General features: G+C 43.0%; 1 protein-coding gene across 15 annotated transcripts in view; it reads right to left on the minus strand.

The window, feature by feature from the left end:
- Positions 1 to 13689, minus strand: part of caska (calcium/calmodulin-dependent serine protein kinase a) — a 540018-nt gene that overhangs the window by 415237 nt on the left and 111092 nt on the right. For all 15 annotated transcript variants that reach the window (XM_086006664.1, XM_086006672.1, XM_086006668.1 and 12 more), the window contains exon 2: positions 6419 to 6531. In XM_086006664.1, the coding sequence (XP_085862790.1) occupies positions 6419 to 6531 (113 nt within the window). The remainder of the gene's footprint in view (positions 1 to 6418; positions 6532 to 13689) is intronic.

The following is a 13689-nucleotide window of genomic DNA, read 5'->3' on the forward strand; positions in this document are numbered from 1 at the left end:
AAATGAAAAGCCTTGCTAGGGCTTGTGTGTAGTGGCCGGGGATCGATCAACAAATCGAGGACCTAACAAAGAGCTGCTCAGGATGCCAGAAGGTCCAAAATGCACCACCACATGCCCCTCTACACCCATGGGAGTGGCCCTCCTCTCCATGGCAACGGGTGCATATTGATTTTGCTGGTCCATTCATGGACTCAATGTTCTTAATAGCAGTGGATGCGCACGCGAAATGGCCTGACGAGATCAAAATGTCCTCCACCACTACAGAGAAAACGATTGCAGTCCTATGGACCATATTTGCCAGGAACGGCTTGCCAGAGCAGATTTGCTCTCATAATGGACCACAGTTTGTGTCCGAAGAGTTTCAGAAATTTATGAGAAAGGATGGATAAGGCATTACACATCCGCCCCGTATCATCCAGCCACAAATGGATTGGCTGAGAGGTTCGTACAAACCTTTAAAAAGGCAGTAAGGGCCATGTGCGATGACGACATTCCACTACAGCATAAGGTGGACAATTTCCTGTTAGCCTACAGAAATGCGACACATGCAGTTACCAACCAGACCCCGGCCATGATGTTCTTTAACCGAAGGTTGAGATCTCGTCTGGATTTGCTCAGACCAAATGTGCGAAGAAATGTTGAGGATAAGCAATTCCAGCACATCAATGAGAAGCCAACAAGGAGCTTCAATGTAGGACAACCAGTCTTGGCCCGCGACTACCGAACAGAGAAATGGCAACCCGGAACGATATGCACACGGCAGGGGCCACTAATGTACACAGTGGATGTCAGGAAGAACATTGAGACGCCACGTCGACCAGATCCTAGCGTCACAGGAACAAGTCAACCCCATGTCTCGCGTACCTGGGGATGAACCCGACATACCAGTAGCATCTAGCCCAGAAACAGTAGCAGCGGAAACTGATGAACTAACCGACGAAAGGGGGCCAGAATCGCCTCCACGCCAAGAACAAGACACTCAGGAAAGGCGCTATCCAGAAAGGATCAGGAAGCGCCCCAAAGACTGAATCTATAAATGGACTATTCCAGTTAAATGTGCATGTTGAAGTGTTAACTGTTATTTGAATGTTATGGGTCCTGTTAATCTAAAAGGGGAGGAATTGTAGTGTATGTACCTTTAAGAGAGAACTACTTTTACAGCTCCTGTATACTATAGTACCGGCAGTGACCACACCTGTATATAAGCCTTGAGCAGGCATCTGTACTGTTAGTCTTTAGACTACCCTCCTCCAGTAAACACCTGTTGATTGTTAATCTGCAGCCTCCGTCTAGTTATTGAAGAACACCATACCTTAAGATTTACAGATTCAACAACTGGGAGTGGTATATAGACCTCCAAACAGTAATGCGGAGGTCGGGGATGGCATTAAACAGGAAATTAGAGAAGCGTGCAATAAGGGCACAGCAGTTATCATGGGTGACTTTAATCTACATATAGATTGGGCTAACCAAATTAGTAACAATACTGTGGAGGAGGAATTCCTGGAGTGTATACGGGATGGTTTCCTGGACCAATATGTCGAGGAACCAACTAGAGATCAGGCCATCTTAGACTGGGTATTATGTAATGAGAAAGGATTAATTAGCAATCTTGTTGTGCGAGGCCCCTTGGGGAGGAGCGATCATATGATCGAATTCTTCATTAAGATGGAGAGTGAAATAGTTGACTGAGACTAGGGTCCTGAATTTAAATAAAGGAAACTACGATGGTATGAGGTGCGAGTTGGGTAGGATTGATTGGGGAATGTCACTCAAAGGGTTGACGGTGGATGGGCAATGGCAAACATTCAAAGGTCGCATGGATGAACTACAGAATTTGTTCATCCCAGTTTGGCATAAAAATAAAACAAAAAAGGTGACTCAACCGTGGCTAACAAGGGAAATTAGGGATAGCATAAGATCCAAGGTGAGGACATATAAATTGGCCAGAAAAAGCAGTAAACCTGAGGATTGAGAGCAGTTTAGGATCCAACAAAGGAGGACAAAGGATTAATTAAGAGGGGGAAAATAGAGTATGAGAGTAAGCTTTCAGGGAATATAAAAACTGACTGTAAAAGCTTTTATAGATATGTGAAGAGAAAAAGATTGGTGAAGTCAAGTGTAGGTCCCTTGCAGTCAGAATCAGGGAAATTTATAATGGGGAACAAAGAAATGGCAGACCAATTAATAACATACTTTGGTTCGGTCTTCACAAAGAAGGACACAAATAACCTCCCAAAGATGTCGGGGAACATAGGGTCTAATGAAAGGGAGGAACTGATATAAATCAGTATTTGTAGGGAAATGGTGTTAGGGAAATTGATGGGATTGAGGGCTGATAAATCCCCAGGGCCTGATAATCTACATCCTAGGGTACTTAAGGAAGTGGCCCTAAAAATAGTAGATGCATTGCTGGTCATCTTCCAAAATTCGATAGACTCTGGAACAGTACCCATGGATTGGCGGGTAGCTAATGTTACCCCACTGTTCAAAAAGGGTGGTAGAGAGAAAACGGGGAATTACAGACCAGTAAGCCTGACAGTAGTGGGGAAAATGCTAGAGTCCATTATAAAGGATGTAATAGCAGAGCACTTGGAAAACAGTGACCGGATCGGACAAAGTCAACATGGCTTTACAAAAGGTAAATCGTGCTCGACTAATCTACTGGAATTTTTTGAGGATGTATCTGGTAAAATAGATAAGGGAGAACCAGTGGATGTGGTGTATTTTCAAAAGGCTTTCGCTAAGGTCCCGCATAAGAGATTAGCGTGTAAAGTTAAGGCACATGGGATTGGGGGCAAGGTATTGACTTGGATAGAGAACTGGTTGGCAGACAGAAAGCAAAGAGTTGGAATAAATGGCTCTTTTTCCGAGTGGCAGGCAGTGACTAGTGGGGTACCGCAGGGATCGGTCCTTGGACCCCAGCTATTCACAATATATATTAATGATCTGGACGAGGGAACTAGATGTAATATCTCCAAGTTTGCAGACGATACAAAGCTGGGTGGGCGTGTGTGCTGTGAGGAGGATGCCGAGAAACTCCAGGATGATTTGGACAGGTTGGGTGATTGGGCAGAAAAACGGCAGATGCAATATAACGTGGATAAATGCAAGGTTATCCACTTTGGTGTCAAAAACAGGAAGGCAGATTATCTAAATGGCAATAGATTGGGAGAAGGGGAAGTGCAACGAGACCTGGGCGTCCTTGTGCACCAGTCGCTGAAAGCAAACATGTAGGTGCAGCAGGCGGTTAAGGCGGCAAATGGTATGTTGGCCTTCGTAGCGAGGGGGTTCGAGTACAGGAACAAGGATGTCTTGCTGCAGTTGTACAGGGCCTTGGTGAGGCCACATCTTGAGTATTGTGTGCAGTTTTGGTCACCTGATCTGAGGAAGGATGTAATTGCCATGGAAGGAGTGCAGCGAAGATTCACCAGGCTGATACCTGGGATGGCAGGAATGACGTAGGAGGAGAGATTGGGGTCGATTGGGCTTGTACTCGCTGGAGCTTAGAAGAATGAGAGGGGATCTCATTGAAACTTATAAAATTCTAACAGGACTAGACAGACTAGATGCTGGAAGGATGTTCCCGATGGTCGGGGAGTCCAGAACCAGGAGTCACAGTCTAAGGATAAGGGGTAAGCCATTTAGGACAGAGATGAGGAGGAATTTCTTCACCCAGAGTGGTGAACCTGTGGAATTCTCTGCCAAAGGCAGTAGAGGCCAATTCATTAAATATAGTCAAGAAGGAGTTGGATATATTTAAGGCTAATGGGATCAAGGGATATGGAGAGAAGGCAGGAACAGGGTACTGAATTTGGATGATCAGCCATGATCTCATTGAATGGCGGAGCAGGCTCGAGGGGCCGAATGGCCTACTCCTGCTCCTATGTTTCTATTTGGGAAGGGAGCCCTGGGCGGGGTCATATCATAAAAGATGCACGCCAAGAGTTAGGTTACATACTTGCAAGTACTTTTTCACCCCTCCACCCCATCCCCAAATCAAAGCCCTTTGGAACAGGGTACTGAAGTATCTGGCGAGTACAGATTCCCTGCAGTTTTCAATAAGCTGGACAAGTTCCCGAGTTATGATAGGGAGGTTATGATAGCTGAGAACAGCGAGACTCACCAGATGCCTCAGTCTCCTGTAGCTTTGTTTGACTGCCTTCGTGGATTGGAGAGGAATTTCTCCAAGTTTTTTTCTTAAATTGACAATTCTCTTTTTTTTTGCCTCCCAAAAGATTGAATGACTAGGACGGTGCTAGTCAATGGTGTATGAGGATGCACAATGTCTAGATGGGGTGGACTGGATGGATGACACTATTAGCACAGTTGGTCAAAACAACACAATATCTCTTTCCACAATAAGTATCGCAAAAAATGACTAACCCAACAATAAACTTTCACTCAGTGGAAATTCTGCAGTCCTTAAATATTCTCCTCAGTACTGTGTATCAGCCTTTATTTTTCATACCATCAAAATTGAAACTATCTGTACAGAAAGTACATTGGAGATATAAAAAAGGGAATAAGAGGGACAAAAGGAGTGGATGTGAATAGATAGTCAAAAGAAGAGTGGGGCCGAGTAGTGACAAAAAAGGAGATCTTCTTGTGGAGTTTAGAGGGCACTGCTGAGGTTCTAAATGAATACTCGCATTGGTATCATCCTCGACTCCAGTGAAGACCAATGTAGCAGTAAAGGAGGAGGTAGCAGGGATATTAAATACGATAAAAATAGATAAAGAGGCACTTAAAAGGTTGGCAGTACTTAGAAAAGTCATGCGGTCCAGATGGGATGCATCCTAGATTACACAGAGAAAAGGGTGGAAATTGCAGAGGCTCTAGCCACAATCTTCCAATCCTCCTTAGATATGGGGGGCAGTGCCAGAGGACTGGTGAATTGCAAATGTTACACCCCTGTTCAAAAATGAGAAGGATAAACCTGGCAATTACAGGTCAGTCAACCTAATGTCAGTGGTGGGGAAACTTTTAGAGAGAACAATCCAGGGCAAAATTAATTGGTACTTGGAAAAGTATGGGCTAATAAATGAAAGACAGCATGGACTTGTTGAAGGCAAATCGTGTTTGACTTTCTTGATTGAGTTCTTTGATGAAGTAATGGACAGGGTTGATGTGTATATGTACTTTTAGAAGGCATTTCATAAAGTACCACATAATAGACTTGTTAGCAAAGTTAAAGCCCATGGGATTAAAGGGACAGTTGGATACAAAATTGGCTAAGGGACAGAAAACAGAGTTCCATTTCAGGCTGGAGGGAAGTATCTAGTGGTGACCCCCAGGGGTCAGTATTCGGACCACTGCTTTTTTGATGTATATTAATGGCCTGGACTTGGGTATACACAGTACAATTTCAAAGTTTGCAGATGACACAAAACTCGGAAATGCAGTAAACAATGTGGAGGATAGTAACAGACTTCAGGAGGACGTAGACAGACTGGTGAAATGGGCAGACACATGGCAGATGAAATTTAACGCAGAGAAAAGTGTAAAGTGATACAAGTAGGAAGAAAGGCAATCTAAACTAAATGGCACAAATTTAAAGTGGGCGCAGGAACAGAGAGATCTGGGAGTGTATGTACACAAATCTTTGAAGGTGACAGGACAAGTTGAGAAGGCTGTTAAAAAAACATATGGGATCCTTGGCTTTATTAATAGAGGAAGAGTACAAAAGCAAGGAAATTATGGTAAACCTTTATAAAACACTGGTTAGGCCACAGCTGGAGTATGTGTTCAATTCTTGGCATCACACTTTAGGAAGGATGTCAAGGCCTTAGAGAGGGTACAGAAGAGATTTACTAGAATGGTTACAGGGATAAGAGGCTTCAGTTATGTGGAGAGACTGGAGAAGCTGGGGTTGTTCTGTTTAGAGCAGAGAAGGTTAAGAGGAAATTTGATAGAGGTGTTCTAAATCATGAAGGGTTTTGATAGAGTAAATAAGAAGAAACTGTTTCCAGTGACAGAAGGGTCAGTAACGAGAGGACACTGATTTAAGCTGATTGGCAAAAGAACCAGAGGTACTATGAAGAAACTTTTTTTTTTTTTTTTAAATACACACAGCAAGTTATGATGATCTGGAATGCACTGCCTGAAGGGTTGGTGGAAGCAGATTCAATAGTAACTTTCAAAAGAGAATTGAAGGGAAAAAATTTTTACAGGACACTGAAGGAAGAGCAGGGCAGTGGGACTAATTGGATAGCTCTACAAACAAGCCGGCACAAGCACAATGGGTCGAATGGCCTCCTTCTGTGCTATGATACATTGAGAGCCAAAAAGTGCTGAAGCAGAGTTAAAATATAGTCTATATTTTTAGTAACTGTTTTTGAAGTAAAGAAATTAAGTTACAACAAAAGTAATCATGTTTCATACTTTTAGTTAGAAAATAAATAATAAATTCCCATACCTTCTGTACTCAGTCCAGGACTGGAGGTGAATTTGGCCACATCTACAATCTTCACAGCAAACTGCTGTCCTGTTTCTCTGTTGATACATCGTCGCACAACGCTGAATGGTCCCCTGCAATTCAAAGACACAAGTCTTAAATAAAGTCTAAACTGTCCGCAAATTTTTAATAGTATAGCAAACCACTGAAGACTAATGGACCGAAGCAACATGGATGAACCGCACATTGGGACCTACAGAAAATGACTTCCAATAATTATACGATAGCAAAATACTGCAGATGTTGGAAATCCAAAATAACAACAGAAAATGCTGGAAAAACTCAGCAGGTCAGGCAACACCCGTGGAGAGAAATTTGAGTTGACGTTTCGGGTTGGACCCTTCTTCAAAACTGGAAAGAAAAGAAACTAGATTGGAGGCAGGGCTGCGATCGGACAAAAGAATAAGAGAAACAAAAGAAGTAAAAGAGATTAGAAGCTAGACGAGATGGTAAAAGGCTGGGATTAGGTGTAAAGTGTACTGGCAGGGCAAAAGATAGCTGCCAGGTGTGAGAGAGAAACAAAAAGGAAAGGGGGGGGGGGGGGGGGGGAAAGGAGTGGAACAATTACAAGAGAAAATGAAATGGGGGCCGAGCTTATGATCTGAAATTGTTGAACTCGATATTGAGTCCGGAAGGCTGCAGACTGCCTAAATCGGAAGATGAGGTGCTGTTCCTCGAGTTTACGTTGAGCTTCCGTGGAACAATACAAGAGGCCAAGGACGGTGAGGTCCGAGTGGGAATGGAGCGGTGAATTAAAATGACAGGCGACCGGAAGCTCGGGGTCACCCTTACGGACTGAACGGAGGTGTTCCGCAAAGCGGTCACCCAATCTGCGTTTGGTCTCCCCAATGTAGAGGAGACCGCATCGTGAGCAGCGAATACAGTATACTAGATTGAGAGAAGTACAAGTAAATCGCTGTTTCACCTGGAAGGGGTGTTTGGGGCCCTGGACAGTGGGAAGGGGGGAGGTATAGGGGCAGGTGTTACATCTCCTCCGCTTGCACGGGAAGGTGCCAGGCGAAGAGGAAGGGCTGTTTGGGGTGATAGAGGAGTGGACTAGGGTGTCTCGGAGGGAGCGGTCCCTGCGGAATGCTGAAAGGGGAGGGGAGGGGAAGATACGTTTGGTGGTGGGATCACTTTGGAGGTAGCGGAAATGCCGGAGGATGATCCGTTGAATGTGGAGGCTGGTGGGGTGAAAAGGTGAGGACAAAGGGAACCCTATCATGGTTCCGGGAGGGAGGGGCAGGGGTGAGGGCAGAAGTGCGGGAGATAGAACTGACACGGTCGAGGGCAGTGTCAACTACAGTAGAGGGGAATCCTCGGTTGCGGAAAAAGACATGTCTGAAGCACTGGTGTGGAAGGTGGCGTCGTCGGAGCACCTTTCACCCCACCAGCCTCCACATTCAACGGATCATCCTCCGGCATTTCCGCTACCTCCAAAGTGATCCCACCACCAAACGTATCTTCCCCTCCCCTCTTTTATAGATATATGAAGAGAAAAAGATTGGTGAAGTCAAGCATAGGTCCCTTTGCAGTCAGAATCAGGAGAATTTATAATGGGGAACAAAGAAATGGCAGAACAATTAATAACATACTTTGGTTCTGTCTTCACAAAGGAGGACACAAATAACCTCCCAGAGAAGTCAGGGAACATAGGGTCTAATGAAAGGGAGGAACTGATATAAAATCAGTATTTGTAGGGAAATTGACGGGATTGAAGGCCGCTAAATCCCCAGGGCCCGATAATCTATATCCTAGGGTACTTAACGAAGTGGCCCCAGAAATAGTAGATGCATTGCTGGTCATCTTCCAAAATTCGATAGACTCTGGAACAGTACCCATGGATTGGCGGGTAGCTAATGTTACCCCACTGTTCAAAAAAGATGGGAGAGAGAAAACGGGGAATTACAGGCCGGTAAGCCTAACATCGGTAGTGGGGAAAATGCTAGAGTCCATTATAAAAGATGTAATAGCAGAGCACTCGGAAAACATTGACCGGATCGGACAAAGTCAAAAAGCCTTTACAAAAGGTAAATCGTGCTTGACTAATCTACTGGAATTTTTTTGAGGATGTAACTGGTAAAATAGATAAGGGAGAACCAGTGGATGTGGTGTATTTGGACTTTCAAAAGGCTTTCGATAAGGTCCCGCATAAGAGATTAGCGTGTAAAGTTAAGGCACATGGGATTGGGGGCAAGGTATTGACTTGGATAGAGAACTGGTTGGCAGACAGAAAGCAAAGAGTGGGAATTTTCCAGCTCTTTTTCCAAGTGGCAGGCAGTGACTAGTGGGGTACTGCAGCGATCAGTCCCTGGACCCCAGCTATTCACAATATATATTAATGATCTGGATGAGGGAGCTAGATGTAATATCTCCAAATTTGCAGACGACACAAAGCTGGGTGGGCGCATGTGCTGTGAGGAGGATGCCGAGAAACTCCAGGATGATTTGGACAGGTTGGGTGATTGGGCAGAAGCATGGCAGATGCAATAGAACATGGGTAAATGCGAGGTTATCCACTTTGGTGGCAAAAACAGGAAGGCAGATTATCATCTGAACGGCAATAGATTGGGAGAAGGGGAAGTGCAACAAGACCTGGGTGTCCTTGTGCACCAGTCGCTGAAGGTAAGCATGCAGGTGCAGCAGGCGGTTAAGAAGGCAAATGGTAGGTTGGCCTTCGTAGCGAGAGGGTTTGAGTACAGGAACAAGGATGTCTTGCTGCAGTTGTACAGGGCCTTGGTGAGACCACACCTTGAGTACTGTGTGCAGTTTTGGTCGCCTTATCTAAGGAAGGGTGTTCTTGCCATGGAAGGAGTGCAGCGAAGATTCACCAGGCTGATACCTGGGATGGCAGGAATGATGTATGAGGAGAGATTGGGTCGATTGGGCTTGTACTCGCTGGAGTTTAGAAGAATGAGAAGAATGAAACTTATAAAATTCTAACAGGACTAGACAGACTAGATGCAGGAAGGATGTTCCCGATGGTCGGGGAGTCCAGAACCAGGGGTCACAGTCTAAGGATAAGGGGTAAGCAATTTAGGACAGAGATGAGGAGGAATTTCTTCACCCAGAGAGTGGTGAATCTGTGGAATTCTCTACCACAGAAGGCAGTAGAGGCCAATTCATTAAATATATTCAAGAAGGAGTTGGATATATTTCTTAAGGCTAAGGGGATCAAGGGATATGGGGAGAAAGCAGGGACAGGGTACTGAATTTGGATGATCAGCTATGATCGCATTGAATGGGGAAGCAGGCTCGAGGGGCCGAATGACCTACTCCTGCCTTCTATGTTTCTATGATTGTCCTATGAGGAGAGATTGAGTAGACTAGGTCTATATTCTCTAGAGTTTAGTAGAATGAGAGGTGATCTCACTGAAACATACAAAATTCAGATACACAGATGTTTTGTCCCCTGGCTGGTGAGTCTAGGACCAGGGGTCACAGTCTTAGAATAAGGGTTCGGCCATTTAGGACTGAGATGAGGAGAAATGTCTTCACTCGGAGGGTGGTGAATCTTTGGAATTCTCTACCCCAGAGGGCTGTGAAAGCTCAGTCGTTGAGTATATTCAAGACAGAGATCGATAGATTTTTGAACATTAAGGGAATCAAGGGATATGGAAATAGTGCAGGAAAGTGGAGATGAGGAAGATGATCAGCCATGATCTCATTGAATGGCAGAGCAGGCTTGGAGGGCCAAATGGCCAACTCCTGCTCCTATTTCTTATGTTCTTATTAGATAAACTGTGTACTGTACAATTCATCAACATTGACAAAAGTAAACAGAATATCAATCAATTGCTTTCATCAACATGTGCTAGTTATGTACAAACCGGGTTCTCATCTTGCAAGCACCATCAGTAGCTACTTTTACACTGTAGTTTATTTATATGCAATGATACTCCTAATGTCCTCGAACATCAATTATCCTGAATAATAGTGTGTTTTCATCTACTCATTATTCCATCTGCAGTTATAAGACGTGCGGAGACATCAACTACAAAACGTCTGAAATTAATTCTAATAGTACAAGTCACAGCATTAATGAGTCAATTCTATGAGTTTTCCACTTATTCAGCAGGGTAAGCATAGCTCTGACGTTTCACTCATTGCATAAGTTTGTGTAATTTTGTGTTAATCAGCTCACTTGTCAAACAGCTTGTTAATTCTGTAGAATATGCAACTGACAAATGAGATTTACATACTCAATCAGCACTACATAAGTTTCTACTAAGTACATAAAACTAATTAGCTGTAAATTTAAATGTGCTCGATAACTCCTAGCTTCTATAGAAGGGAAATCCTGTCAGTACAATAGAAAAGTAATCTCCAGATATTATATTTAATAAAAAAAAGCAGATTTGCATTCAAGATATTTAAAGTAACTGCAAATGACTTATTAGTAAAAAAAAGAGTTGTACAACCTAACCTGATTACATGAACTCGAGCTAGTACTGATTTGTATAGTTTCCATCAAGATTTAATGATTTACATATATCAATCTAGTTTGGAGTCCGTTTAAATCACCGATGAAAACTTAAATCTTAATCAACTAATGGGTACATAAAAGTAATTCTTTTGAAGAAAATACTTAAAATAGCCACAAAAATCTGCAGCTGAACTGAAAGGACAATTTCACTCTGGTTATCTGGACTTCAGCAGGACTTGATTTTGTACCAGCATGACACATCCTAACTATATTTCTCACATTATCTGATCAGACTGGGAAGAACTAATCGATGTTTAAAGAAATTATATCATAATTTGAGAGTAAAATACTATCGGGAATTTTGTTACTTGTCAAAAATGTAAAAGCTACAAGTTTGTCATCATCATAAGGAACACAGGAGGCCATTTGGCCCATCATGTCTGTCCTAGCTCTTTGAAAAAGCTATCTCCAATTAGTCCCATTCCCTTGCTCTTTTCCCACTGCCCTGCAAATTTTCTCTTTTCAAGTATATATCCAATTCCCTTTTGAAAGTTACTACTGAATCTGCTTCCATCACCCTGTCAGGCAGTGCATTCCAGAACATAACTTGCTGTACAAAATAAATTCTCCTCTCCTCTTTTTGCCAAATATCTTCAATCTGTGTCCTCTGGTTACCAGCCCACCCACCAGTGGAAGCAGTTTTCTATAAAACCATTTTTCATAACAAAGGCCCCGTCTGCTCTCAGGTGGACATAAAAGATCCGATGGCACTATTTCGAAGTAGAGCCGGGGAGTTATCCCCGGTGTCCTGGCCAATATTTATCCCTCAATCAACATCACAGATTATCTGATCTTTATCACATTGCTGTTTGTGGGAGCTTGCTGTGCACAAATTGGCTGCCGTGTTTCCTACATTACAGCAATGACTACACTTCAAAAAATTAGTTCATTGGCTGTAAAGCGCTTTGGGACGTCTAGTCGTCTTGAAAGGAGCTATATAAATGCAAGTCTTTCTTATTCATTTATTTTATTGTGTAAAATTGCCTTAAACCTGCCACTGAAAATACTTAACACCATCACTGGACTGAAAAAAATGGCCATTGCAGCAATCACATTCTCAGGTCACCCATCTTTACAAATTTGACTGTATAGTATGTGGTACAGCATGGTGCGGACAGGCAACTGGAACATGGGTGCATGTTTTATAAAATTAACATTGATGATTGCGAACAGCTCAGAATGGCCTACAGGACTTATACTGGAACGCAACAATTAAAAATTTTCTAAAATATGTGGAGGACTCCTTCCACAAGCAGTATGTTCATCTGCCTACCAGGGATGAGGTGTTGCTAGATCTAGTTATGAGTAATGAAATAGATCAGATAGATAATTAAATATGGGTGACCACCTCAGCAGTAGTGACGATAATATGATCTAAATAATTGCACTTTGAATGGGAAAAGCTGGGCGATATGGAAGAGGGGAGTTTTGGCAAGATTAGATTCAAGTGAATAAGGCCATAAAAAAAGCTAATGGAATATTGTGCTTTATGGCAAGAGGTATAGAATATAAGAGTCGAGATTTAATGGTGAATCTATATAAAATCTTAGTAAGATCGCAGTTGGAGTTTTGGGCTCCACTCTATGAAGGATGCTGAAGCAATAAAAGAGGGTACAACGCAGATTCGCTGGGATGATGCTTGGCATGAGAAAATACAAATATGAAGACAGACTTGAAAAATTGGGATTTTTTGTTAGAACAGAGGGCATTAATTCTTTGTGGGCCACAATCCCAAACATTGTCTTGTGCAAATGCTACTCTTAGCACTGCTTCAACATAGAGATGTCTTCCGATTAGGCACTTTGCAGCCTTCCAGACTCAATATCGAGTTCAACAATTTCTGATCAGAACCTCGGCCCCGATTACTTTTTTACTTATATTTTTTTCCACCCCTTTGTTTTGGGTCCTCCTTTCCTCCCCCCCCCCCCCCCCCCCACTTTCCTTTTTTTTCCTCTCTCCCACCTGGCAGCAGTCTCTTATCCTGCCAGTACACTTCACACCTAATCTTAGCTGTCTTTTGTCTCCACTGGCTCATTACCATCTCGTCTGGTTTTGAATACCTTTTAATGTCTCTTACTTCTTTTGTTCGATCGCAGCCCTGCCTTCGATCTATTTTATTTCCTTTCCAGTTTTGAAAAAGGGTTTCGACCCGAAACGTCAACTCAAATTTCTCTCCATGGATGTTGCCCGACCTGCTGAGTTTTTCCAGCATTTTCTGTTGTTATTTTAGATATGTTTAATGTCTCCTTTAAAATAGGGGACAGAGGAATGTTGTATGAATATATTTGTTCATCTGCGATCATCGCCAACAGTAATCTCTAGCCAGTAGTAAGCTCCTGATTTAAATGTGCCACTCAGGACAGCTGCTAAATGGCAGGGGTGGCACACAAAGGGAGGAAAGAGGGAAGAGATGAATGTAACTACAAAGGCCAATAGTTCAGTTAAATGTATGGGTTCTATAGTTCTACCTTCTATTTGAGCCTTTTTGAGTGTTATATAGATACTGGAATAAGCTTGATTTGTTAATAGCATTCCATTGTTTCTATCATAAAATAAGAGGGAATAAAGCTTATAGCCCAGCTGTAGCAACATCTCAGTACTGGGTGGGCATGAATGGAGGCCTAGAGACAGATAAAAACATTGGAGGACCACAGGTAGAGAGATGTCCTTTGGACCATGTTATGAGCGCTGTTGGGAGATGATATATTTAAAATCTCAGATTGGCAGTGTGTTTCAGTTCTAGTTG

This window comes from Somniosus microcephalus, chromosome 14 (assembly GCF_052327205.1).
Source record: "Somniosus microcephalus isolate GS21.2 chromosome 14, FLI_Smic_1.0, whole genome shotgun sequence".
Classification (NCBI taxonomy): domain Eukaryota; kingdom Metazoa; phylum Chordata; class Chondrichthyes; order Squaliformes; family Somniosidae; genus Somniosus; species Somniosus microcephalus.